This window comes from Dryas octopetala, chromosome 3, assembly GCF_963921425.1.
Source record: "Dryas octopetala chromosome 3, drDryOcto1.1, whole genome shotgun sequence".
Classification (NCBI taxonomy): Eukaryota; Viridiplantae; Streptophyta; class Magnoliopsida; order Rosales; family Rosaceae; genus Dryas; species Dryas octopetala.
Window position 1 is genome coordinate 14,893,246 of NC_141368.1, and position 27,971 is coordinate 14,921,216.

The 27,971-nt window shown below is 36.0% G+C and overlaps 2 protein-coding genes and 4 pseudogenes across 3 annotated transcripts; 5 read left to right on the plus strand and 1 right to left on the minus strand.

Annotated features, from left to right (window-relative positions):
- The first annotated feature begins 2,711 nt into the window (after positions 1–2,711).
- LOC147291244 (uncharacterized) lies at positions 2,712–3,503 on the plus strand (annotated as a pseudogene).
- Positions 3,504–5,441: 1,938 nt separating this feature from the next.
- Positions 5,442–9,013, plus strand: LOC147291245 (S-adenosyl-L-methionine-dependent methyltransferases superfamily protein). The gene is made up of 3 exons (XM_086238686.1): positions 5,442–7,437; positions 7,728–7,910; positions 8,477–9,013. The coding sequence occupies exon 1, from the start codon at positions 5,500–5,502 to the stop codon at positions 6,910–6,912; it is 1,413 nt and encodes a 470-aa protein (XP_086094812.1). The 5' UTR covers positions 5,442–5,499; the 3' UTR covers positions 6,913–7,437; positions 7,728–7,910; positions 8,477–9,013.
- Positions 9,014–11,260: 2,247 nt separating this feature from the next.
- LOC147291246 (rust resistance kinase Lr10-like) lies at positions 11,261–13,639 on the minus strand (annotated as a pseudogene). Its single transcript, XR_015121525.1, has 3 exons — positions 12,940–13,639; positions 12,623–12,649; positions 11,261–12,532 (listed from the first exon to the last, which is right to left on the minus strand). The product of XR_015121525.1 is annotated as a rust resistance kinase Lr10-like (transcript).
- A 2,036-nt stretch (positions 13,640–15,675) lies between these two features.
- On the plus strand, positions 15,676–17,157 carry LOC147291247 (LEAF RUST 10 DISEASE-RESISTANCE LOCUS RECEPTOR-LIKE PROTEIN KINASE-like 2.4). The gene is made up of 4 exons (XM_086235904.1): positions 15,676–16,393; positions 16,643–16,675; positions 16,772–16,801; positions 16,943–17,157. Exons 1-4 carry the CDS (start codon positions 15,676–15,678, stop codon positions 17,155–17,157), a joined length of 996 nt encoding a protein of 331 aa, XP_086092030.1.
- Positions 17,158–17,350: 193 nt separating this feature from the next.
- On the plus strand, positions 17,351–18,022 carry LOC147291248 (rust resistance kinase Lr10 pseudogene; annotated as a pseudogene).
- A 6,096-nt stretch (positions 18,023–24,118) lies between these two features.
- On the plus strand, positions 24,119–25,697 carry LOC147291249 (uncharacterized; annotated as a pseudogene).
- The last annotated feature ends 2,274 nt before the right edge of the window (positions 25,698–27,971 follow it).

A 27,971-nucleotide genomic window follows, 5' to 3' on the forward strand; every position in this document is an offset into this window, starting at 1 on the left:
AAAGAGGAAGAGAGAGAGTCCACTGAACTAGTGAAGAGACATCGCTAAAACTCATATGGTATGTCGATGAGGGTGGGGAGGAAGAAATTATTCTGTATAACTGATATACTGACAAGTGGTATAATCAGTCTATGTGATATAATAAGGGTGGATGCTATAAATACTATACCTTACTAATATAAATACATCGTCCAATAATACCCTTACACGTTGAATTGATTATACCACGTGGCGGTATATTTGTTATACCCTATAATTTTTTGTGGGGAGGGAGGAGGGGTTATGGGTTTGGGGGGTTTTTTCTAATGATATTATTTTTATACTTTTTAATGTTTTCATGATTTTTTAAACTATTTTTTGCCTAAGTGGCTTTTTAAAAAAATCCATGTCAATACCTAATAATGGCCACGCCAATAATTAACGGTATTATTTCGTGGAATGTGTAACAAAGGTAAGAAATTGTCAAAAAATGGAAATTGAGATATCAATTTGCAATTTTTTGCAACTGAGGTACCAACTATAAAAATATGGTATAATTGAGGTATTAAAATGTAATTTTCTCAATGAATTTAATGAAAAATTTGAATGTGAGTCAAAATTCTTTCATAGCTTCCAGCTTCTTTTTTCATTTTCCTTCCACCATTGAAATAATTACTTTTTCATTATTAATTTTTTTTAATTTTTTAATTTTAACTCCCTATAGTTGGGGTGCTTAAAACTTGATAGTTGAACCCTAAACTATAAGTGGTGGGTGAAATTCTAAAAACCAATAAGGAAAAATGCAGTCCTAGAGGTGTAACTATGTCACAATAATTATAATTGTTTGATCGATGCTAGTGGGCGGAAAAGAAGCCAGAAAATACGGTAGGGGCGGGAAAAGCACAAAACAAGGCCAAGGCTAGCTGGAAAAAAAAAATGAAAGAAAAAGGTTGAGAGTAATTATAATGTACATTGTACAACTTTTAATTTTTATTAAGATTACGTAGGTACGTATAACTGCACAACAAATATGAATGTAATTACAATACACAAACATATAATTTTGTTTAGAGCGATCAAACACTCTACTCTTCGTGTCATTATAATTGAAAGACCTCAATATGTAACCTTTTGGATAGACCATTATTAGTTGTTATCTCTTAAAAAAATTGTAAAAGAACACAAATCTATTTAAGAGAGTAAAATGGTAAAACAAAATAAATAAACAAAAATAAGAAAAAATTTGTTACAGTAACCAAGTCTATCGTTTTTTTGTTTCCCTTAATTTTATTTTATCAAGAGGCTAATTATGAGACGATAGAGGTTAAACTTCGTTGTGAAGATAAACCACTTGGATCACCTGAGCGGCTACAATAGTTTTTTCCTCGTGACCAAATCTGTAACCTTCATCAACATATTGAAATAATTTTTCCTCTAAATGACTATTGTGTGATGGATTTATTTTTGCTCACCATGGTGAGCATTACCATCATGGTGGATATGTGACACGTGTCACTTGATTATTCTTTTGTAACACATCTTACCCATCTACCATAGTAGTAATGCTCACCATCACTTTTTTATGGTGAGCAAAAGTAGACTCATTGTGTGATACATAAATCATAAAATGGTTTTTGAGGTCATCATCTAGAGGGTCGTAGCTAAGCTGTTGATTACTTGATCTCACACCCCATAAAATAGGGTAATTTAATTCAATAATCTATTTAAATACCAAATAAGCCTTTTTAACCCCCTACCTCCAAAATTTACATTTCTAACTCTTTTATATTTTTTCAAACCAAAATACCTCTTATATAAAAGAGTTATTTTTTTTTTTCATGTGTCGACTGCACTGTCCACCAGAAAGTGCTACACCACCATGTCCACCGAAAATTCCACATTTGCAAACCCACATCCACTTAAAATTTCACATCTACAATTTTTGCATCTTCTTTTCTTCTTCATTGAATTCAGATCTGGTATGAGAATATTGGGTGAATTTGGATTTACTTCTCAGCTTGAATGAGCTTTTTTTTTTTTTTTTTTTTCTTTTTCATTTGATTTTTTCCTTTTGGGTGTACTTCAGATTTTTTTCATTTGGGTTACTTGTCAGCTTCCTTTTTCATTTGGGTTTACTTCAGATTTTTTCCTTTTATTTCATCCACCCATACCCGTGCAGATCCCCCTCCTCACTTCTTTATATTCTTCTTCTTCCTCACACCTGTGCGACCCACCCTATTGGAAATTATATGTTAAAATATTCATTTTATATTATAATATTTAATTTCTAATATTGAATGAAAACTGAAAAGTGTTGTTGACAATCCAACAGTCACTTTCCTTTTACCAAGCAGTGCCACATATTGCAGTAGTTGGTTGTGCCTCTTCAAAAGGATATGTCTGATGCAAAAGTTGCATCTTTCTTTGTCAACAGCCACCATGTGTATTGTTTAGTGTTTAGTCGTGTTCTTTCACAAGCATCTCTTGGGTTCTATATAAACCCATGATGCTTTGTATTTTTTTTCAAGTAATTTTCTAGTTTCTAGTCACTCTACTCTTCTCCTCCTGTCATTTACTAAAGAGAGTACAAATATATAGTTGGTTCGCTAGAGTTCAAAATTGTAGTGCTTCAATTTAGAATTATTGGTTGTATTATCTATTATTGAAATTTCCTGTTATCAAATCCATATTTCTGATTAATGTTCCAACAATCTAAAGACATAATTTTTGTAATGGAACAATCTGCAAATATGAAGAGTCATGCTGAGAAGCCCGAAAAGTTTAAAGTGGCAACATAAAATGTTGTTTTATTTAACAACAATGAGCCTAGCCCATTTTCTAAAAGAAGAAGCACCTTTAACAGATGAATATCCTATGTCAAAGGAAACTTGTGCTACAATTGCTATATGGGAGAACTCTGATTTCTTATGCAGAAATTATATTTTGAATGGGCTAGATGATGCGTTGTATGATGTTTATTCATCATTTAAAACATCAAAAGATCTATGGGAGTCCCTTGAGAAAAAATATAATCTCAAAAGGCAAGTTCTAGCAAATTTGTCGTTGGCAAATTTATGAACTACAAGATGGTGGACTCCAAGCTTGTTGTCAACCAAGTCGAAGAACTCCAGATTATAATTCACGAGTTACATGTTGAGGAGATGGATCTCTGTGAAAAATACCAAGTGGGGGCTATAATTGAAAAATTGTCACCTTCTTGGAAAGATTTCAAGATATACCTCAAACATCTAACCGAAGAGATGACAATGGAAGATTTGGTTCTCAAACTCCGTGTGGAAGAGGAAAACAGGAAGAATGAGAAGATTGATGCTTCTCATATTGAAGCCAAAGCCAATATTGTTGAAGGAGAAACTTCAAAATCGAAGTCCAATTTTTGGAAAAATAAAAGGAAGCATTCTGATAATGGGTCGAAGGGCAACAACTCCAAGGAAATTAAAGCCAATTGTTGGGTGTGTGGGAAACCTAGACACAAAGCACAAGATTGTCGTCACAAAAAGGATTAGAATTCTACCAACTCAAACAACCACAATGGCAAGACCAGTCAAGCTAATATGACAGAGAATCATTTGGCAGTAGTTATCTCTGAAACCAATATGATGACAGACTCTAAAGACTGGTGGATTGATATAGGAGCCACTAGACACATATGTGGAGATAGAAATTTATTTTCTACCTACCAAAAGATTAATGGTGGCGAACAGTTGTTCATGGGAAATACTTTTGCATCTGCTGTTGAAGGAAAAGGAAGAGTGATTCTAAAGTTCACTTATGGGAAAGAACTAACCATCCTTGATATCCTACATGTTCCTGACATTCGCAAGAATTTAGTCTCAGGACCCCTGTTGAGCAATAAGGGCTTCAAACTTGTCTTTGAATCTGACAAGTTGTTCCTACTAAAAGGGGTATGTTTGTGGGAAATGGATATTTGGCTGATGGATTATTTAAACTTAATGTAACACATTCTTTCAATAATAATAATAGTAATATTTCTTCTGTTTATATTGCTAAGTTATATGATGTTTGGCATGCTAGATTAGGCCATATGAATTTTCGTTCTCTTTATACGATGGTTACTTTAGAATTATTGCTTAAATTCAATATAGACACAAATCATAAATGTGAAGTTTGTACTGAATCTAAGTTTGTTAGAAAGAATTTTAAGTCTATTGAAAGGTCCAGTGAGTTGCTTGGTTTAATTCATATGATTTATGTGATTTTAAATCAACACCAACTCGAGGTGGAAAGAAATATTTTATTACTTTTATAGATGACAACAGTAGATTTTGCTATCTCAATAGCAAAGATAATGCCTTAGATATGTTTTAAGACATATAAGGCAGAAGTTGAAAATCAACTTAATAGAACTATTAAGGTGCTCAGATCTGATAGAGGAGGGGAATATGAATCCACTTCTTTTTCAGAATTTTGTGCAGCTCATGAAATAGTTCATCAAACTACTGCACCATATACACCCCAACAAAATGGTGTCGCTGAGTGGAAAAATAGAACACTCAAAGATATGATAAATTTTATGTTAAATAGTTATGGGCTTCCACATAATCTGTGGGGGGAAGCATTACTTACAACAAACACCATTTTTAAAAAAATTCCACATAAGAAGATTAATATGTCTCCTTACTAGTTGTAGAAAGAAAGGTTGCCTACCTATAAGACACTTAAAGTGTGGGGGTGTTTTGCAAAAATACAAATACCTTTGCCTAAAAGGACTAAACTGGGACCTAAAACAATTGATTGTGTCTTTATTGGATTTGCATCAAATAGTGTAGCATATAGGTTCTTAGTAGTTAATTTTGAAGTTCTTGATATTCAAAATAATACTATAATAGAATATGTTAATATTGAATTTTTTGAAGATGTTTTTTCATTTAAAGAAGATAGGTCCAATTCTAGTAAAAAGAGAACACATGAGAATGTTCTTAATTCTTCTGGTGATCAAGAAATTGACATACAACCTAGAAGAAGTAAAAGAACTAGAACACATAAAGATTTTGGACCTGATTTTCTTACATTTTTAAGTGAGGCTAAGCCACAAACCTTCAAGGAAGCCATGTCTACTCCTGAGCGCGGTTTGAAGTTAGATAATTTAAGAGATAAATTTTGAAATCAAACCTTTTTTGATTTTTGTTAAAGAGTTTTAACTTTTTTTTTTTAAATTTATAAAATTTGACACCCAAGTAGTATTTGAGCTCTTTTCAAGAAGTGTTCCAACTTTATCGAGTAATACTCAACGGGTATTCAAGCACTTCTTAAGCAAAACTGAATGGACAAATTCTTAGAACTTTTAAAAAAATATTAGAAGTTTGTAATTGACCCATTTAGGTTAATTTTTCAAATTTCTTCCTTTAAAACTCTAAAAAAGAGACAAAAAAATTACTTTTGAAAATTTCCCTTTTGGAAATCGCATCGCCAAAGAACAAACCTTCATTTTGTTCTGTAAGCCAAAATTTCCCTTGACCGAAACACACCGCTGGAACTGAAATGGCTCTGGAGAAGACCACATTCGAAGCCATAACCCCATCTCGTTTCATCACCTTCACTTTCCCCAACCCCAGCCCCTCCAACTCCACCTCACTCCTCCGCGTCGCCGTCCTCGACTCACCTTTTCAACTCCCCGAGTCACCCCGGGTCGCCGCCATGCTCGTCCCCGAACACCGGGAGTCCGACTGGATATTCTCCACTGAGTCAGGCCACCTCCAGCTCCTTCTCAGCTCGTCTGGGGTATCCCGCCTAATCCTCATCGGCAACCAACCCTTAAACGACAATCATTCGCCGGCAACCTATCACCGCCCGGTTAAAGACGACACGTCGTATGATGGCAACGAACTCGGGGTGAGCTTGAAACCTCTTTTCCTTGCTTTATCTCCTAAGTCTTGCTTCAAACATGGCATTCCTCAGATACCCATTTTAAGTTATGAAGATAATGTGATTTGTAGTGTGGTTCTGGAGAGGTGTGTTGGGTCTTTGGTTGGTGAAATGGTGGTGGAAGATTTGGAGCTTGAGAGTGGCGGTGAGGTTTCAAAGAGGGAATTCCGGAGGCGTTTGAGGTTTAAAAGAATGCCCAATTTAGTTCAAACGGAGGTACGAATTGTTCCCAAGATGGGTTTTGGTTTGGATTGTGCTGAAATTGGAGGAGTTGAGTTTAGGCCCGATATTAGTATTTTAGTGCACCCTTATTTGGTTCCTATGGTGGCAAGTCTTAGGCTGATTGGTTCTTATATTGAGGGACGGATTCAAAGTGGATTTACGCCGAAAGCTTTGTGTTTAGGAGTTGGGGGTGGAGCTTTGCTTGGATTTTTAAGAGCCCAATTGGGTTTCCAGGTTGCGGGTGTGGAAGCGGACACAGAAGTTTTAAGGGTTGCTAGGGAGTATTTTGGACTGGAAGATGGTGAGCATATCAATGTTTGCGTTGGAGATGCAATAAAAGTTATAGAGAAACTTGCTGGTCAAGGTAATGGACAGAATTTGGGTTCGTTTGGTGCTCACGAGGCAGAGGGTGGCTGTGATGTGGGCAATGGCAATATTGATACTAAGTTTGATGTGATTCTGGTTGATTTAGATTCAAGTGATGCTAGGAATGGTATAATTGCTCCGCCATTGGAGTTTGTAAGGAAGCATGTCCTTTTGGCTTCCAGATCAATTCTTTGTGATAATGGAATTCTTGCTATAAATGTTATTCCTCCAAATAGATCATTTTACAAGACATTGATACATGAATTTAGAGGAGCTTTCCATGAGATGTATGAAATAGATGTGGGAAATGGGGAAAATTTTATTCTTATTGCTGTGGCATTGCCTGTAACGACTTCTACTAGTGATTGTGAGAACCGTTTCCTCAACAAACTAAGAATGGCTATATCAGGAGCATACTGGAATTCCATAAAGAAGATCTAAGGTCTTACACTTTGTTTGGTAGTGGGAAAACGTGGAGGGATAGGCAGCAGAGGCCATTCCTTGTCTGTTATGAAGGAAAGGGAAGGAGGAGGAATGAGCAAACGTATTCTGCCCAATAACTTTAATCACTCCACTTTTGGATGGATTGGAGGAAGGAAGATGAGATAGAAAAAGAAAAACGGACACTCTTCACAATTTTACCCCTATTAAACTTCTAACAAACCAATTATTAAGATATGGATAGAATAATAAAATAAATTTTCTAGGATATCTCTCCCTCCTCTTTAACTTTTCACTCTTAAGGGATGGAGAGTCCCCCACCACCCCCTCCCACTTTTCCATCTATCCAGTTTTCCTTTCCCTCCAAGTTTCCATTCCTCTTATCAAACATAGTGTAAAAGTCTACGGAGATCGAGAAATTTAATTGTGGGTCCTGGTATTCAGAGTGAAAACATGCCCCAATGGTTTGCTTGGGAAAATATGTTCCTTAAGTGCTCTCTTGAGAAGAAATCCAGACTAATTCAGGTAAGCTTTGAAAGGTAGTTTGGAAATTTATGCTCCTCTATTGGATTAGCTGAAGGAAGAAAACAAAATCTAATACATGATTCAAGTAATACTTGTTATTTTGGTCATGGTTTTTGTTCTCCAAAAGGCAGACTTTCTGGCTACTGCATGTCTAGATTGAAATTAACTTATCTGGTTAACATAGAAGTTTATCTTATTTTCTGCTGATTTGGGGGAAGCATAATGATACTTATGTGCTGCAAGAGTGATTCAGGTATTTGAAGGAATCTGATCTTTCAAATCTTTTTCAGCATGCTGGGGAGGTGCTTTGTGAAAAATGATGATGAGTTGAGTGGTGATGAAACCTCAAGGATGGTTTGGGCAGCAGCAGTGGTGGTGGCATTGAATGTGTAGGTGGTTGTAGCAAAGAGTGGGGATCAAGGACAATAGTGCCAAGTAGCGGACTCCTTTTCTTCTTGTCCAGTGGTTACAAGGTAACAAAACTTAACTGTCTCCCCTTTTTCTTTGGTCGATTTTAATTGTTAGGTCATCAAATATACAGTTAGTGTTTTTGAAATAACACATGAGGGGAGAAAGGGGAGGGGGAGTGAGATATATATATATATATATATATATATATATTAAAACTCCAGCAACACTTTTAGTATTACACATTTTCATGAATCATAAGTTTGTGTGCGCATGCCTTTAAAAGAATCTAAGTTTGTTCGTGCATGTACAATATGACACTTGTTTGCTAGGTCAATTAAAAACCATTTAGTGGAACGAATAAAATGTTTAATGTTTGTGATGAGGTCCTTGGTCATCTGAGGTCCTCTGATTCACAATGCCATCGACTCCTCTTCTGTTGTGCTAATTATTCTTTAATTAGGGAGTGTTTTTTTAGGAATAAGTCATTTCAGAACTTTATTTATAGGAATATTTTGTTGAGTCATGACTTCTAGTTTATAATAATTTTAGACCTCCAAACTTCCATTCATTTTACAAGCCTTTGTTGATTGTGACTTTATTCCAATATTTCTATGTTTTGGACTGGCAGATGCAGAAGTCTGATTCTGTTACTGGGCTTGAAGGCTAATGTATAAGGATGGTATATGCATGTGTTTGTTTACATTAGAAACATACTTGTCAGAACAACATTGAAGGAACTGTGAGGGGAACCTCAATTGTTTTGGCTTTAGTTCTGTACTTCTCTGTCTGTTGAGATAGCAGCGGTTGGCTCTGGGTAATAATGTAGCAAAAGTACCAAGAGTTTCTAGAGTGAACAAAACATTTCCATCCTTCAAATTACTGGAATGCATATAAATGTCCATGCATGTTGTACAAATATTCTGACTGTTTTTTCATATAAGTTCTACCTCATCAGTTCACCATTGGTAGTTGTGAGGGAACTTTTTGAATTACTTCTTATCGTATGGAATTGATTTTACGAAAAAGTTCCTTCTTTGTACTGGAATGTTTTGACGGCATTCTGTGCAAGGCCTGATAAGTTGAAAATAATTGAAGGCACTGGGGCAACGGTCATAAAATAGATTGGATCAATATGTTTTAGGAATTCTTAATACTTAAAGGTTAACTAGTGATTTCAAGGTTTCCATAGATTTCAGTATACGTGCATTATAATTTGCTAATTTCTTATAGAAATCTAAAAGTCTGGTATGTTATGCATTGATAAGTGACACCATGCATGTAGTTACAATGTAGTAAGGATTGCCAGGCCAAATTTTGAAGTTATTGAAATCTAGTGGATATTCTATTCAAGTAGAGAAAACTTGATGACTAGTCAACTCAATTCATCATATGGTTGGCCTAGACATTGCTGTTGAAGTCCTTGGAATGACAAGCGCATCATATTCAAAAGCAAAAGTAAAATGGTGACATTTATCTCAAGTTGGTAAAAGTTCCTAGCTAGTTACAGATGGTTTTTAGTTCACTTGCTGTTGGTTGCCAGTTAGACCAAGAAAAAGAACAGAAACATCTTATGCAGAAGAATAGAAGATATTTGGCTAATGTTTCACCTTCACCTTTTCGAGATATAAAGGTTTTGGAAATTCCTGTATACTTCTCAGATTTTGCTAGAACAGTTGGCTAAAGACCTCTTTTTGTCAACAGGCAGCTTTCGATCTTCTTAATGCTGTTGATGGAGGTTTACCAAAGCCGTGGCAAAGAGGGCTCTAAGGTCCAAGCCCTAATTTCAAATGTGCTGGATGATGTTAGACCTACTTGGGATCTTGCATAATTGGGGTTTGGTCAAGTTCAATCAATAATGGGCTGCTGCTGTTCTATGGGATTTATTGCAGAGCCAAGAGTCTTGTATGTCTAGGTTTCATGTATGGTTAAGTACATAGTCTTCTAGTACTTAATATTGGTTCAATGTATGTATGGGTTCATTGTGTGGCTGGGAGTAATGAATTACATTTAGTAGCCTGCTTAGTAGAGTTCTATATAAGGCTTGTGAACTTTTCTTTTGAGACACGAACAAAATTACAGAAATTTCCAAAAAGCTTATATGCTTCTCTGGGATTGCGTGATGCAACCTAACCGTAGGTGTGATGCCTAGAGCCTTACTGGTGTCAGTATATATGATGCTAGTAGCTTTTATCCTTTCCTTGCATTCTTAAAATTTTTGTTGTTCTTTTATCTACCAAGTTAAACAAACAGTAGTATTTCTACATATTATACCTACCTGTTCTCTATCAGTTCGTGCCTCATACCTTGTTTCCATGTGGGACATAAGCCCTTTGGCCCACTGTGTACTCACATTAAATCATAATGCAATATTTGGAATATCGCCGCCATTAGTCATTTACTTGAGTTGATTTTGAATTTTGGAGGCAGGAAGCAGAAGTCACAGTAATGAAACGATCTAGAAATGATGAACTTCTATTACTAGCCACTGATGGGTTGGGGGACATAGTATCAATGAGATTTCATGTGTCGTTGTAAGGAAATATCTTGATAGCCAAACTAGGAGAATTTCCATACATGTTCTGAATGGAAGTGCACATCTGATGCAGTGACGCTGCTATAACTAGCAATATTGGCTCGGGGAAGCAGGGATGATATTTGTTTGATACTAGTTGAGGTAATCCTCTAAAAATTGTTCAATTTTTAATCGTTTCTCTTTTTGATTTCTATCATAGCTATAAATACGATAGACTGCAATGACCAATAGTAAGAGAATAATTGAACCCAGGGTTGCAACTGCAAATAAAACCTCGGGTAAATGTATGTCCCCAGTGTCTTTTAGACATGAAATGAAGCGAAGCACTAGTTAGATGACTCACCTGTAGGCACTAATATTGTTGTTGCACCTGCATGTAAAAGATAATGACACAAATTAGACTGTTTTGTTTGTGAAATTAATTAATAGTCATGACATATTGTCTGGACAACATTCTGTAAATGATTGCCGAGACTTTGTAGAGACTCAGATGAAAACCCAGGATACCCACAATCATCTGGGTGCCTATCTTTCAGGCGGAAAGGGAATCAGATAGTTGGCTCATGATGCCCACATGTGTACTTCTCAGATTAGATACAGACCTCTTTTCGTCAACCGTGACCTTTTGCTCTTTTGAATGTTGTTGATGGAGGAGATAAGTGATAGCAATCCTTAAAATTTTATAAAAGACATGGAAAAGAGGGCTCTAAGGCCCAAGTCCTAATTAGGCATATGATGCTGTTATATAGGCTTTATTGCAGAGCCAGGAGTCTTCTATGTCTAGGATTCATGTATTGGTAAATACATAGTGATCTACTAATTAATATAGATTCTACATATGTATGGGTTCATTGTATGGTTCATTGTATGGTTCATTAATGCTTGTGAACTTTTCTTTTGAGATATTAACAAGCTTATAGAAATTTCCAGCAAACTTATGCTTCTCTAGGATTGTGTGATGCAACGTAACCCAAGGTGTGATGCCTAGAGCCTTACGGTAAGGCTGGAAGCCTTATACATCTTACTGTAATTCCATAATCACAGACATGTGCATATTACTCTAACTCAGCAATTGCTTCTAACTGGTTCAAATTTCTTGCAGGACCTGTAGAGGCAAAAGGATTAGGAGGCATGGTTAAGTTTTCTCCTCCTTCCAACATTTGAACCACCACTTTCATGGAAGGACGGTTCATCGGATGCCATTGGATGCACCACAGCCCTACAATTGAAAGTTTCTTTGGAATTGTAGCATCTTTTTCACCAATATGGATTCGTAGGCCTTCTCCTTCTTCTATGAGATTATAGATCCATTCTGGGTAGTAAACTTCGTCTTTTCCATTTTCACCAATTTCCATGGTTGCACCAATATTCTTCCTTCCTCCTACCATCTCAAGCAGCAGCATTCCAAAACTATAGACATCTGACTTATAAACGACACATTTCAAAAGTTCCTGCAGAACACTTCAGGAGCAATGTAGCCCAAGGTCCCTCTAGCTGTAGTCATTGACACTATACTTTGATCCTTGGAACATAGCTTGGCCAAACCAAAATCAGAAATTTTTGGAGTGAAGTTGTGGTCTAGCAAAACATTTTGAGGTTTGATATCAAAATGGAGGATTTGTTGATCGCATCCTTGGTGAAGGTATTCAATTCCTTTGGCTATGCCTAGAGCAATATCTTGCAACTTATCCCAACCAAGGAAACAATCCCTATTGTCTGCTGATGAAATGAAATCCTGCAGTGAACCATTTGGGAATAACTCATAAACAAGAGCTCGTCTAAATCCATCAGCACAGAAACCAACCAAGCGAACCATGTTGACATGATGGATACGACCCATTGTTCCCACTTCATTTATGAATTCTTCCCCATTTCCCTTAGAACTGTTGAGGACTTTCACAGCAACAAAGAATTCAGAAGAGAGCTTTCCTTTAAAAACAGTTCCATAGGCTCCTTGGCCTAACTTGTCCTTGAATTGATTTGTAATCCTCTTAATATCTGCATAGGAATATCTGCTTGGCTTGAGAGCTTTGTAATCCTCTAAAAATCTTTCAATTTTTAGTTGATTCTCCTTTTTATTTCTATCGTAGCTGTAGACACGATAGACTGCAATGACCAGTAGTAAGAGAACCATTGAACCTAGGGTTGCACCTGCAAAGGAAACCTTAAGTAAATGTATATGCCCAGTGTGTTCTAGACTTGAAAGTTGAAACTAAGAGGAAGACAATTTAGCTGACTCACCTGCAGCTACTAATTTCTTTGTTGCACCTGTAAAAGATAATGACACAAATCAGACTGTCATGTTTGTGGAATTATTTAATATATAGTCACTGCCATATTAGTACCAGGTAAGAGACCTTAAAGTAAAGATGTTTAGAGAAGTGATTCAATTAAAGATCCGTAACAAACGTAACATGAGATTTAATTGACTTCCATATTCCCATGGTACCTATAACCCCAACAGTGAATACTAATCATTATGCACAAATATGCTTGCATGGAACCTCTAAAAACTAAAGCAAAATATATGTGAAAACAAAATATATGTTACCAGTTACCTTTACTTGGTTTCCTCAAGTCAACACATTCAATTTCACTTTGAGTGCCATTGTTCTTCAATCTGCACTTGTTGCCCTCTGCCTCACATCCTGTACAATTTGGTTTAGACCAAGACAAAGTAGTCTCATGATATCCCCAAGGCAGTGGAACTGATAAAACATTATACATCTTTGTACAAGACTGTAGGCCCTCAATATAATAGTCAGGTGCAACAGCATATATTTGGTGGCCGGGGCTGCTAAGGCAGGGGACAACCCAATAACCATACTCTACTGTTTTAATAACCATAGAACAATTGAATAAGGTAATCCTATACATGTACTCTTGTGAGAAGTGGAAGGGAGAGACTGACATGTTGAAGATCTTCAAAAGCTTCACCAGCAAGCAATTTTCTGGGTCATATACTTGGATTTGCTGATACTTATAATCTATGCTTCTGACAGATAATTTGAAGGGAATTGGCAGCTCAAGAACCGTCTCATTTCTCTCATTGCAAGATACAACAAACCCAGGATACCCAGAATCATCTGCTTGGCTACCTTTGAGACTGAAAGGGAAATGGATTGCTGGGCCATCATCCCCACACTTTAATTCTTTGTACGCATTTTGGGTTGTTCCAAGCACTTTGGAGGAAGCCATTAACAAGAAGCAGAAGGAAGAGATGAGAATTTGCTGCATTGTTGAGGTAATAATGGCCATGGGTTTCTTTTTTGATATATTTGGTTGATTGATATGGCCATACATATATTTCACCTTGTTCAGTTCACCAGTACGTCAAGTTTGGGAAGAAAAGTCTCATGAAGTTGACAATAAGCTAGGTGTTATTTATTTGATTTATGAATTAAGCTAGTCAAACTCATATCGTCAACTGAAATATATAGCATTATTATTTATGCTGCCATAATGCCATTGACTGACTACTTGGCCTCCACTCTACATGGGTTCTGAAGATTGAAAGAGTTATTAGAGATTAAAAATTCTGGTGGATTTAAGAAATTCAACACAATTATAGTCTCAAGAATAATATAATTTGATGTGATAATCAGATAGTCGTCTAAGTGATTTTACTGGCTTCTTAAGAAAATTATTCTAATGGATTTGATTTGATCCTATAAAATCAAGATAGCTATCTTAGAGAACTGGTTCAATCAAAAGAGGCCGCTTATGCCCTAGATCAAAGCATTTTATATAGGGGGCAACATTTAGAAGAAAGTCAATACCCCAGAAACAATGTTTCTCTATTTTCTTATTTGAAACTCTCATAATTTCTTTAGTTTTTTTATTTTTTTTGAAAACAATAAATGAAGTTCAAAGTGGCCGGGCTCAGATTTAAATACATGCACGAAACACTGCAACACCATTTGGTGAACAATTTTGATGAGCCTAACACTAATCCTCTCCATCATTCTTCAATTTACTTAGGTTTCAATCTTATTGTTCATGCAAATTAGCTTTTTCATGATCATTGCCATCCCATCTTTTACTTTTGATTTGTTTTTTATTTTCTTGTTGATCTGTTAAAAGCCCTAGCCTGTAGCCATATTAAAAAGAATTTTGGCCGAGAGGAAGTTTCTTACTCGGCTGAACAATTGTTGGTTGGATTTAAGATGAGTTAATTACACTTACACCCTATGAGGTTTATCGCCTTTTCACATATACCCCTAAGGTTTTAAAAATTACACATACACCCCCTGAGGTTTCAAAACTGTTACATATAACCCCCTATAATGAGACGAAAAAATGATGATAAATTATGCAAAAAGGCATGCTAAGGGGTTAAATGGCCTAATAAGATTACTTGTGTAAGGTCCAACCTCAATACAAATATTTTCTTTTTTGTTTATTTATTTTTTTCTCTTGTAGGAGGTTATATGCAATAGTTTTGAAACCTCAGGGGATATATGTGTAATTTTTGGAACCCCAGGGGGTGTGTGTGAAAAGACGATAAACCTTCAGGATGTAAGTGTAATTAACTTGATTTAAGATCCAAGCTACATTCACTCACTACAAAAGTGTGAGTTACTAGATTCAAACTATGCTTATATTTCTGGAGTGGTTAATGGGGCTGCTCACTCTCGTGCTCGTTTTGCCCTTCGCAATGAGGGTGGAATTACTTGGGAGAGAGAGCTCCCCCTTGGCTAGCTTATTTCCTAATTACACAGTGATTGTAATCCTTCTGCTTAGTTTTTCATTCAATAAAGTTTACTCAATCCAAAGAAAAAAGGTGCAACAAGCTTTGTCTCATTCACGACATTATAAGTAGTCGTGCTATTTTTGGATAAGCAGGAATCTCAATAAAGCTTGACTATTGGAGTTTGAAACTTTGAAGCACCCATTTGGCCGGGTTCCCCAAATTCTCAAAGAGAGATTGACTTTTGGAGCTTGAAACTTTGAAGCACCCATTTGGGTCCAATTTAGTGGATTAGGTTGGTTACATTAAAATAATGGGTTTACAGCAAGGATTCTTGACTTATTCAAGATTCAACTAATGGAATGAAGCTTGAGAGAAAATGCCAGAGTTTTAATACTGATATATATTGCTTTCATCAAACTTGTACGTGGTGCTTTCATTATCCCCAAATTATTTGTTTAAGCAATGATGTCTTTGACTTTTAATCTCCATAATTATTTGTTTGTGTAAACTGGTGCCTCAATCAGCAAGCACAAATGCAGCTTCATATCTGTCATTATTTACTCATAAATTAAACTACTGTCTAAACCCCTCTCTCTCTCTCATGGAAAGTGGAAGATCCTTGTGTTCGCGGTTTGTAATTGTAGCCCTTCTTGTTCTTGGATTATCCGGCGAAGCTTGTAATGCTGCCAAGGATAATAATCATAACTGTTTCTCTTCCTGCGGCAATATCCATAACATAAGCTTCCCTTTTCGACTGAAAAATGATCCAGACAACTGCGGCGTCTCAAACTTTACTTTCTACTGTGAGAACAACGTTACAGTATTATACCTACATTCTGCAAAATACTACGTAAAGGCAATCAACTACGACGACCAAACAATCCGAGTCGTAGATCCCGGCATTCAGAAGAACAACTGCTCCTCAATTCCTCGCTATCCTTTATCCCATTCCAACTTTACTGTTGAGCATGTATATTTCCTATATAGTACCCCTGTAACTTTCTTGAGGTGTGCAAATCGGGTGAGTTCTTCTCTCTATGTGGACACTGCTTCATGCATTAATATTACTGCTACTTCTTTGTCCCAACCCAAAAGGTATGGTTATGTCACAACTGGCTATACAAATGCATGGGATTTTGAGATCGGGTGCAATATAGAGTGGACGGCAGCTATGACTTCAACCTGGTTCGGAAAACACCAGAAGGTTTCTTATAAACGCATACACGATGCTCTGGCCTATGGCTTTGAGCTTGGATGGGATTATTACCCTCCATGCCCAGTGAAAAACTTTGATCATTGTTTGCCGTACACCATTGCAGGTATGCAAATCAACTTGAAATCAATCCTTATGTAACTCAACGTGGGTTATTGAAAAAAGAATTGGAATTTAATAATGGTAAAGCTTAAAATGAATTATATATTTTACATTTCCTTTCATAGCCTTTCATTTTTTTGCTGAACTTATCATGTATATCTGACTCTCTATAATGTTTAAATTCCAAAGACTTATTAGTGAGTTAGCGTGCTAATAATGTATAACTTTTTTTATTTTTCCTTTGACACTGTAGGTTTCTTTCGCTATATGTCTCGGAGGATCGGAGGTAAGGGATTTTCTCTTAAAAGTGTTTGTTTGTTTTTTTTTTTCTCGAATTTTGTCAGTCTTTTAATTTGGTTCACTTTTGTTGTATTCTCTGTAGAATTTCGAGCACTGATATTGCTTATCCTTGGTATGATCTTTGGTACCTTTAATTTTCCTTTTATTTGGCATGAAAAAAAATTGGATTCACAAGCAATAGAAAGATAATGACTCTTTTCGTAATGCTCCTGCACAGGAGTATTTCTACTGGCAAGATTTCTATTTGGTGTAGGGTTTTTGATCTACAAATGGCGAAGAAGACATTTGTCAATGTATAGCACCATTGAAGATTTTTTGCAAAGTGGTAACAACTTTATGCCGATAAGGTACTCTTACTCTGACATCAAGAAGATGACCAATGGATTCAAAGACAAATTGGGTGAAGGAGGATATGGCTCTGTATTTAAAGGGAAATTAGGTAGTGGTCGCTTTGGAGCAATTAATTAAGATGTTGGGCAAGCCCAAAGCTAATGGACAAGAATTCATTAGTGAGGTAGCTACTATTGGGAGGATTCACCATGTTAATGTAGTGCAACTTGTTGGCTATTGTGTTGAGGAATCAAAGCGTGCTTTAGTTTATGACTTCATGCCTAATGGGTCTCTTGATAAATACATTTATTCCAAAGAAGGATGTATCTCCTTAAGTTGCAAGAAAATGTTTGAGATTTCTCTTGGAGTTGCACAAGGGATCGAATATCTACATCAAGGTTGTGACATGCAAATTCTGCATTTTGATATTAAGCCTCACAACATTCTTCTTGATGAGAATTTCATTCCTAAGATTTCTGATTTTGGGCTTGCAAAATTATATCCAATGGATAATAGTATTGTTTCTTTGACAGCAGCAAGGGGAACAATGGGGTACATGGCTCCCGAGTTGTTCTACAAAAATATTGGTGGTGTCTCATTCAAAGCCGATGTTTATAGTTTTGGAATGTTATTGATGGAAATGGCAAGCAGAAGGAAGAATTTGAATGCATTGGTAGAGCATTCAAGTCAAATTTACTTCCCTTCATGGGTGTACGATCAATATAATGAGGGCAAGGATTTGGACATGAGCGATGTTATAGAGGAGGAAAAACAAATCATAAGAAAAATGGTTATAACTGCCTTATGGTGTATACAAATGAATCCTAGTGATCGTCCTTCAATGAACAAAGTGATAGAGATGCTCGAAGGAGACGTTGAATGCCTACAAATGCCTCCGAAGCCTTTTTATTGTCCACAAGATATGCCTGCAGGCAATCTTCAAGATAATCTTAGTCGAACATGTTCTAGGACAGAGCTAACATTTACTTTGTCAGGTAGGTGATGGTCAGCAAGCGTGGACTCGATCTGTCAGTTTGAATCTCATTGCAATTTTACTTGTTTTGAAATAGTAGTGGGCATGTACATTGAAAGTTCAAAATTTCCATTGAATGGGAGGTAGCCATATCCTCTTAGAAGTTATAAAAAATGACCCGTTATGAGATTATCATCGCACCTGGTTGACCCACCATCTTGATTAAGACTGAAAACTGACTAAAATGGAGCTTAGTTCAAGCTCTAAACAAATTAATGGAGCCTTGCTTACTTTGGATCCACTCGAACCGAGATCCCCTTCCCTCCCCCACGCCACCGACGACCTCCTACACCTCCCCCCTCTCCTCCAGCCTTGCAATTTATCTTCTCTAAACTTGAACCAATGACCAAGGAGTCCAGCTCGGATGTGTCCAATATATCTCACATTCTCACCTTGTTCAAGGCAATAGTGCTTTGATATATATATTGATAAAATTCATTGAATTCTGGATGAATCATGACGAATTTTTATTTTCTATTATGGGATAAGTACTAGCTGAATATATAAACAAACATAGAAAGAAAAGAAGAGAATCAGGGTCCATACATCAAAAGAGAGCAAGAGCAAAATCCAAGCTAATACAAAGAAAATCCAAACCGACTAAAAACCCAACAAAGCTGTAGGCTAAGAAAGTCAATGGACCAGGTCCAAGGAAAACTAGATAAACAGCCAAACGGCCGGCTAGAAAAAAATAATAATAATAACAAACAGAACAAACTATATATACCAAACAAACTATATATACAAAACAAATGAGCTCATATGCAGACTGTTATGACATTATATTATTTTTGTTGGGCCAATGTGCCATTGTCATATTGACGAACTGTACGTGAGGGCTTATCCACGTATATCATATATTTAATGAGCTGCTTTTGTGAGTAATGACGTAAATTTCACTTTCCTTTTGGTTTGAAATTTTCTTTTATAAAATAAAAAAGAGTTTATATAAGTTACTTTTAAGTTGAATGCAAGACTTGCTTCGCAAACACGAGTGCAACTTCACAGAAGGTGCTGATCAATCTGATCACTATAGAACTTATACCCTATAGAACTTTCTAAACCTATTTTGTGTGTCAAATGTTGGAACAAATGTGTATGTGGGTAATGGCTAGAGAGAGAAAAATGTTTCAAAGGCACGTAATTAAAAGTTTACGCTTTCCTTAAGACTTTATTTGCCGCACAACAAGTATGCAAATGGGATAAGCAAATAAGTCTAGCAATATGCTAATGTTGGTCTGCGTTTTGCACAACCGAAGACCAACCCAACACTCAAATGAAGGTTTTCCAAGAGACTCAAGACTCCTAGTAATTGTTTCTACAGTATAACAATTACTAGATGTTTTTCTAGAATAAAAACTATAGTGAAAGCTTATTAGAAATCTGAAAGGAGATGAAAGCACAAGATATAAGTGAGGAATTAATTAAATTTTTTTGGATGTTTATAATGTGCAGAGAATCATCTCTTTATATAGAGATTATGTGCCTTTTCTAAATGATGTAATACCTCTTCAGATTTTTGGATTACCACTCTTTACTAAGAGTTGTCAATTGCAGCCAATATTAATGGCTATTAGATTGCTCTATAATTTTGATCAAAAGCCATCTACACGAAGCCCAATCGATACCATTTAAAAGGTACCTATTACTTCTGCAGATATACCCATACATAATCCAAGAGGTACAAAATATCCAAGAGGTGCATTCTTTGTTCTGCACTGTTTGAATTTCAACCTCCATGGCAAGCAGTTATTATAGCCATGTTTCTATTCCTCTCACTATCTTCTTGTCTTTATATTATGAAAATGGGTTAAATACAAAATGGTCTACGAATTTTACAGTAAATCTCAATTTGGTCCACTATCTATAAAAAAGTCAATTTGGTCAACGAACTTTATAAGTTGTATCAAAGCAGTATAAACGTTAACTTCCATAAAAAAATTTAACAAAAACTGGTCATGTGTACAGCAAGTGACCACATTCTCAGAGGCATTTTCGTCCGTTCATCACATTTTCATGCGATCAATTTCGTTAATTTTCTGATAAAAGTTAGGGTTTGTACTGCTTTGGTACAACTTGGAAAGTTTGTGGACCAAATTGACACTTTTTATAGTTAGTGGATTAAATTGAGACTCATTGTAAAGTTTGTGGACCATTTTGTATTTAACCCTATGAAAATATATCTAACATCAAACCTCTCTGATCACTCACTCTCTCTCTCTCTCTCTCTCTCTCTCCCCATGGGAAGTGCGCGGTTCTAATTGTAGCATTTATTGTTATTGGTTTATCTGGTGAAAGTTGTAATGCTAAGGCCTCGTGTGATGCATATGATTGGAAAAGATACGATAAATAGCTAAATTTATGTGTATTCAAGGAAGAAGCTTCTAATTTGAAGAAAGAAGATGAGAAGAAGATGAACTAATCATAAGGGAAAACTTATCCCTTCCAATCACCCCAAAAATTGTGTGATTAGTAGGGATAATTAAGTTTCCCCTCATAGCTAATCCATCTTTTTCCCATTTTCTTCCTCCAAGTTAGAAGACACCATTTATCTTCTTCCTTGAACATACATAAATCTAGCCATTTATTCTATTCAATTCATTCTTATGTATCAAACTAGGCCTAAGTGTACGTACTCCTTCTTCTTGTGGCAATATCCAAAATATAAGCCACCCTTTTTGACTAAAACATGATCTGAAAAACTGTGGAAAGTCAAGGAACGAGCTGTCTTGTGAGAACAATGTTACGTACAGTATTACACCTATATACTGGAAAGTACTACGCACAGGCAATCAACTACAAATACTTGAAAATCCGAGTTGTAGATCGATCCAGGCCTTGACATGAACAATTGCTCCTCCATTGCTCGTTATTCTCTAAGCCCTTCTAACTTCAATTTTTCAGAGGATCCATATGTGCCATTATGTGCACTAGTAACTTTCTTCAAGTGTGCAAATCTAGTGAATTCATCTCTCTATCTGGACACTGCTCATGCATGCGTTAATGTCAGTAGTAATGCTACTTCAATGTTAGTAGTAATGCTACTTCTTTGTCCCAACCAAGGACATATATATGGCAATGTCAAGGTCGGCAGTACAAGCGTTTCAAATTTGAAGGATAGGTGCAGTATATAGTGGACGACGACCATGTGCTTGTTATCCTATAATGATTAGAATGCTTTTTATGAACGCATACACAATGCACTGGTGTATGGGTTTGTACTTCGATGGTACGATCATATCAATTAATTTTTGCAGTTGAAGAAATAGGAGATCATCAACTAGTAATTTTTTTCAAGATAGACCTAGAGGGGTGTGAATCCCACATAAACATGTACATAGATACATGCATACAAATATATATATATATATATATATAATGTTGATGCAAAAATTCGCTTGGTGATGCAATCAAGTTAAAATGGATGAGCTGGTTGAAGAGTAAGCCTTATTGGAAGATGATTAAGATGATAACTAGTGATGAACAAATCTTGCTGGATTGTTGGTTGATATTGATGAGATCTTCCTGCATGAACAAAGGTCAAAGAAGATAGGACCGGTGTAGTACCAACCAACTATACTCCGATGATGAAGTTAGTGAAGTGTAGATGAGGATATTTGAGTAAGAACAAGCAAGAATAAATGATGAACTTGGGAGAATATGGAAGAAAGAGGTAAGATCTTCTGCGTTATTCTCAAGTGCTTGTGTGTAATTTGTAGGATTTTTGTGAACCCTTTCTTCATGCATATAAGTTGGTTTATATAGGCAAAGAAGAGGTAAAAGATATTATACCTGCAAGAAAATGAACAGAGGAGGAGATGCCACGTCACCAGTCAAGAATAATAGCATGCACAGCTACCAAGCCCTTTTGCATTCAATGCTGCATTGAATATAAGCATGACTTGGTATGATGGAATGCCCTAATAGTCATGGCTAAGAGCTAGGTTGTCAAATCTGACAGGATGTCATGTCAAGTGCACTTGAGTATGGCGGTTCATCCAAACTGGATTTCCAGAATGGCGGTGGAATAATGATGCCGAGCCGAACACATATGCCAATATCTCCATTTGTTGATGTGAAAACTTTGGGTGATCGGATCGGGAAGATTTATAGGAGTGAACTGAGCAGGACTGATCATATAAAGGTGTAGACATTCTCCAAGTGTAAAACAACTATGTTTGAAGAACCAAGTTTGATAGGATTGCACTTGGATCCGAGTCGAACTGAAGACGTCTGGAAAAGATGATCTCTTGAGTTTGATGTATTTTGATGTCGATTTGGATTAGATAGTGCAACTTGAAAGTCGATGTTGAATCCAATGGTGCATACTGTAGTGTTCTTGAATTGGCATGATGACATGAATAGCTTGGTCTGACCAAGTTGACTGTTGAAAAGTCAGAACGGAAAATGGAACCCGATATGCCACGTGTTGGATTGTAATTGATTGTTAAATTCATGTGGATTTATCCACAAACAATATATATATCTATATATAGTCTTCCATAGGATTCCCTTGTACTCCCTTTACAATTTTGGATCCATATGTTTAATTTAGATGAACTGGGTGATTTCACATCACACTCTTTTATTTTTCAATGTCAACAGCCGGCGGTGGAGGAGGAGGAGGAGGAAGACGAATAGGAGGAAGGCAAAGATGAGTAAGAGGAGGAGTATCTAGATCGAGATATTGAACCTATTTTTGGTGCCAAAATTTTTTGATGGTACACCTATACCTAATACAAATTTATTTTGTTTGGAAACTAAACCAGTTGCCTCCCCTTCGTGGATTTTTTTTTTTTTTTTTGGCACCTTCAATGATTTTAGGGATAGAATTTCCAATATGTTTGAAACTAGCTAGAATTAGAAGAAAGTTAAGGGAGAATATAGAAATGGGGCTGTTGTGGAGAAAAATATATGACAAGGTCATGATCATCAGCTTCCACAACCATTAGCACAATAGAGTAAGCACAACAAAAACTCTCATCACCATCATCATTAATATCACCACAAGTTCCCCCTAACAATCTTTTCTATGACTAATGGCTCACTCTTTATTTGTTACTTCCAAATTAAATAAATAGAAAAACAACATTCATAAAGATACTCTATTGATATGGATCTGATAGAATTCTCACTATTTTCTATGGCTTATGGCTCACTCTATCTAGATCTGATAGAATTCTCATCATGAGATGGTAACGTAAAAATTTAGGAAGTGCATAGCTCTAGGAAGCACTGATACGCCAATTTTTTGAGGTATGTCGTATCGGGGTCAAGGATAGAACCGATACGCACTAGATACGGGGATACACGTATTGAAAGCATGCTAAATGTATCTGTTGACTTTGACTACTTGATATGGCTGCGATACTTTAGCGATACGGTCTAGATACGTATGAGGTATTTTCTCAAGTTTTTTGTAAAAATGGGGGGTCTAATCGCAATTTTAAAAACTTTACAAATCTCAGATCATTAGAGCGCTAATTCAGGTAATTCAACGCAGCCATCACTATTCATGCGCGAAATAGAAAAGGAAGTCGAGAAACCTATTTTCGAGCAGCCATTGCCGTTGAGCAGCCATCGTCGTTGAGCAGCCATCGTCGTCGATCAGCCATCTTCGTCGAGCAGCCATCGTCACGATCTGTGTCGCTGTCGTTGATGTTAGCTTGCGTAGTTGCGTTTGAATAATCTGGTTGGTGGTTGCTGTTGTGTTGGGTTGGCTCTGTTTGTTTTATTTCTCTGAATAATCTAGTCTCAATTCAAGTATAAGTTGTATAACCTCTGTTTGTTTTATTTTATAACTCTGAAAAGTGAAATCTGAATAGTATTGGGTTTGTTTGTTTTGAGCAGTAATCATGAATAGTATTGGGTACTTGGGTTTGTCACTGTTTTTTTTTTAATTATGAAATATGAATAGTGAATAGTATTGGGTTGGGTCTGTCGTTGTTTTTTTTTTAATTATGAAATATGAATAGTGAATAGTATTGGGTTAGATCTATTAGAAAAAAAAAATTAATGCTATTCTTACAATTTGTTAGTTATATTAGTAATTCATTTGTCCAGGAAATGAGTTCAACAGCAAATATGAGTTCATCAACAAATAGTTCAACTGCAAATTCTACTGAAGTTATTGCTATTGAGGTGAATGATAATGCCCCATTATGGCAGTATGTCAAGAATCTTGGAAAAAAAGTGGGGAGTTCTGGAGGAAATACTCAATTTATGTGCAATTCTGTAATGACACTTTTAAGGGATCCTACTTTAGAGTGAGTTGTCATTTATTACGAAAGTCAGGAAATGAAATTGCTATATGTCCAAATTCAAAGACTCATTTGTTGAGGTTGCAAAAAGAGGTAGATGAGGCTAAAGCTAGGAAGCAAAAATCTTTACCTAATCATGTTCCTTTACCCACAACAATGGGTTCTTCTGGGAGTAGTACTATGAGAATGGATGGTGAACTTTATGAAGATATTGTTGAGCCAAAAAAGAGGAAGGGAATAAGTGGAGCCATTGAGAAAGCCTTCACAATGGCAGCTAGAGAAGAGATGGTGAAATTGCAAGAATGTTTTACACGGGTGGTTTGTCATTTCACTTTGCAAGGAATCCACACTATGTGCGTTCATACACTCGTGCTGTTTCTAACCCAATTCCGGGTTATGTCCCTCTAGGTTACAACAAATTGCGAACTACACTTATCCAAAAGGAGAGGTCTAACATTGGCAAATTGCTAGAGCCAATTAAGATGACTTGGAAAGAGAAGGGTGGTCAGATTCACAAAGAAGACCTCTTATAAATATTATGGCTACTTGTGAAAGTGGGCCTATGGTCTTGAAAGCAATCAATACTCAAGGTGAGTACAAGGACAAATTCTACATTTCTAACATACTTATTGATGCCATTCGGGAAATTGGTTCACAAGATGTGGTTCAAGTAATCACTGATAATGCTCCAGTTTGCAAGGCCGCCGGATTGCTTATCGAAGCCAAATTTCCATACATCTTTTGGACACCATGTGTTGTCCATACTCTCAATCTTGCTTTAAAGGGAATTTTCTCACCATCTTCAAGTGCAAGACATGAAGATATTCAAGAACAATGCGGTTGGATAGCAAAGATTTATGAGGATTCTTTGATGATAAAAAACTTTATCATGAACCATAGTATGAGATTGTCAATGTATAATAATCAATGTAAGTTGTTGTTATCCGTTGCCGATACACGTTTTGCCTCCACAATTGTGATGCTTAAAAGATTTAAGAAAATAAAATAAGTCTTGGAGCATATGGTGATTAGTGAAGAATGAGATTCATACAAAGAAGATGATGTGGAAAAAACAAGAATGATCAAGGATAAGATATTAGATGAAGACTTTTGGAGAGTCATTGATTATATACTTAGCTTTACCGCTCTCATTTATGAGATGCTTAGGTTGGCCGATACGGATCGACACACCTTGCCTTCACTTGATTTATGAGTGGTGGGATTCTATGATAGAAAAAGTGAAGGAGGCTATTTATGCACATGAAAGAAAAAAACTCAATGAAGCATCAAGGTTTTATGATGTGGTGCATGAAATTTTAGTGGAGCGATGGACTAAGAGTAGTACACCACTCTATTGTTTGGCACATTCTTTAAATCCTAGGTAACTTTCTTTATTATATATCTTTACTATTTAGTAAATTTTGAATATTTGGTTATGTCATTTTAATCTTATATTGGTTACCCCCATTTGTGCTTCTAGGTATTATAGCAATGAGTGACTAACGGAGGCTCCCAACCGTATTACTCTACACAAAGCTATTGAGATCACAACCGAAAGGAAGAAAATGTATCAAAAGATATTTTACTCATGAGGGGGAGTGAAGAAGTTTCAATATGGAGTATGCCGCTTTTTCTTCATGTATTGAAGATTTTGCTAATAGTGATTCAATTAAGGATAAAGGATTGGTGCCTCCGGTGAAATGGTGGATTGTCCATGGAGCTTCCACACCAATCCTCCAATCCATAGCTTTAAAGCTACTTGGACAACCTTGTTCAATCATCCTCATGTTGTGAAAGAAATTGGAGTACTTATAATTTCATTCACTCGGTGAGAAGGAACCAAATAACACCACAAAGGGTGGAAGATTTAGTGTTTGTTCGTTACAATCTTCGTCTTTTATCAAGGAAAAGTCCAATCTACAACGAAGGTGTTTCTTAAATGTGGGATATTGGAAGGGATGAATTTGATTCCATGAATTTGGAGAGTGGCGGAACTCTTGAGGTTGCAAACCTTTCCCTTGATGAACCGGAATTAGAAGCCATGTTATTTACCGATGATGGTGATGAAGATGGTGAATGAAGTTCCTTAGGAATTTGGATTTTATGAGTTTTTAGTGTTTTATTTGGAACATGTTTTATGTATTGTTTTATTTGAACATGTTTTATTTTGTGTTTTGTTTGGAACATATTTTATGAATTATGGTGTGTTTTATTTGGTATATTTAGATGATATTTGATTTTTTTTTTAAGTTTAAATATATATAATTTTAATATCCGTATCGGAGCCGTACTGGTGTTCTTATTTTTTAGAAATTTGCCGTATTGCGTATCGATGTCGTACCCGTATCGATGCTTCCTAGGCATAGCTTAAATAGCCATCAAATATGGCAAATGCTCGCTCAAACTGACCAATACTTTCAACCAATTGAAATGTATAGTCTTCGATAGGATACTTGTGCAATCCCTTTACCATTTTGACTCTAGATGTTAAATTTACATTACAAGAATGATTTGACATTATAATCTTTTCTTTTTCAAAATTAGGAGGAAGAGGAGGAGGAGGAAGAGGGGGAAGGCGAGAAGGAAGATGAAGAGGAGTAGGAGGAGCTAGGAGGAGGAAAGGGAGGAGTATCTAGTGATATTGAACCTCTTTTTTGTGCCAAAAATTTTTATTGTACACCTGTACCTAATCTCAATATATATTTTTTTTTGGGGAACCTAAACTAGGTGCCTCCCCTTCGTGTAAATTTTTTTTTGGCACCTTCTATGATTTTAGGGATAAAATTTAGAATATGTTTCAAGTAATCTTCACTAGAATTAGAGGAAAGTGAAGGGAGATCGAATTCGAGAATGAGACTGTTGTACGTGGAGAGAAATACATGACAAGGTCATGATCATCAATTGCCACAACCGTTGACACGGATAAAATAAGCATAACAAAAGCTCTCATTACCATAATCATTATCACCATAAGCTCTCAATATGTAGAAAAGCAACATTCATAAGCAAATAAAGAAAACTCTTTATTTAGTTATTTTTTAAATAATTAGAGAAAATTTCTAATTTGAGAAGACTCTTCGGTGCCTCTTACAAAAAAAATGAAGTTGATATTGTCTTACAATTAAGCGACTCACTTTGGCTTTTGGTTAAGGGTTCTCACTAAATATATGTGTTCTCTGGTATCTTAATCTTATTGGACAAAAATGGTGATGATATTGTTCCTCCATTGATCAAGAATTTATATTTTTGGGAAGTATCATGAATTCATGATCATCCAATAAGAAGGGTTTCAATTGTTTCAAATGAACAATTAACAATGATTGGTAATTAATTATGGTATTTTATAGTATCAATTTTTAGATATACACCCAAGAGGCATATCCGACTTTGGGTATAATTGAAGGGGTTTTCAATTTCAATTTAAACTCATTTTTATTGATACATATATATATATATAGTGGGCCCAACATGGTGGTTAGTTTTGTATTAACTTACTAAACAGTTAGTTTTAAAGCATTCTTGTATATATATATACCATGCACGGTGGATTACTTTCTTTTTATCGGATTGGCTAAGTTAACTCAAATACTCAGCATTCTCATATTGCCCTTGTGTTTTAAAAATGATAACTTTTAATCTTGAATTAATAAATATCATAT

Bases quoted from the DNA above. Each gene is read 5' to 3' on its own strand.
- LOC147291245 (XM_086238686.1), top strand. From the start codon at position 5,500: ATGGCTCTGGAGAAGACCACATTCGAAGCCATAACCCCATCTCGTTTC.
- LOC147291247 (XM_086235904.1), top strand. From the start codon at position 15,676: ATGGAAAGTGGAAGATCCTTGTGTTCGCGGTTTGTAATTGTAGCCCTT. The intron at 16,394-16,642 runs GTATGCAAATCA...TTGACACTGTAG, and splicing joins TTTGCCGTACACCATTGCAG to GTTTCTTTCGCTATATGTCT. The intron at 16,676-16,771 runs GTAAGGGATTTT...TATTCTCTGTAG, and splicing joins TATGTCTCGGAGGATCGGAG to AATTTCGAGCACTGATATTG.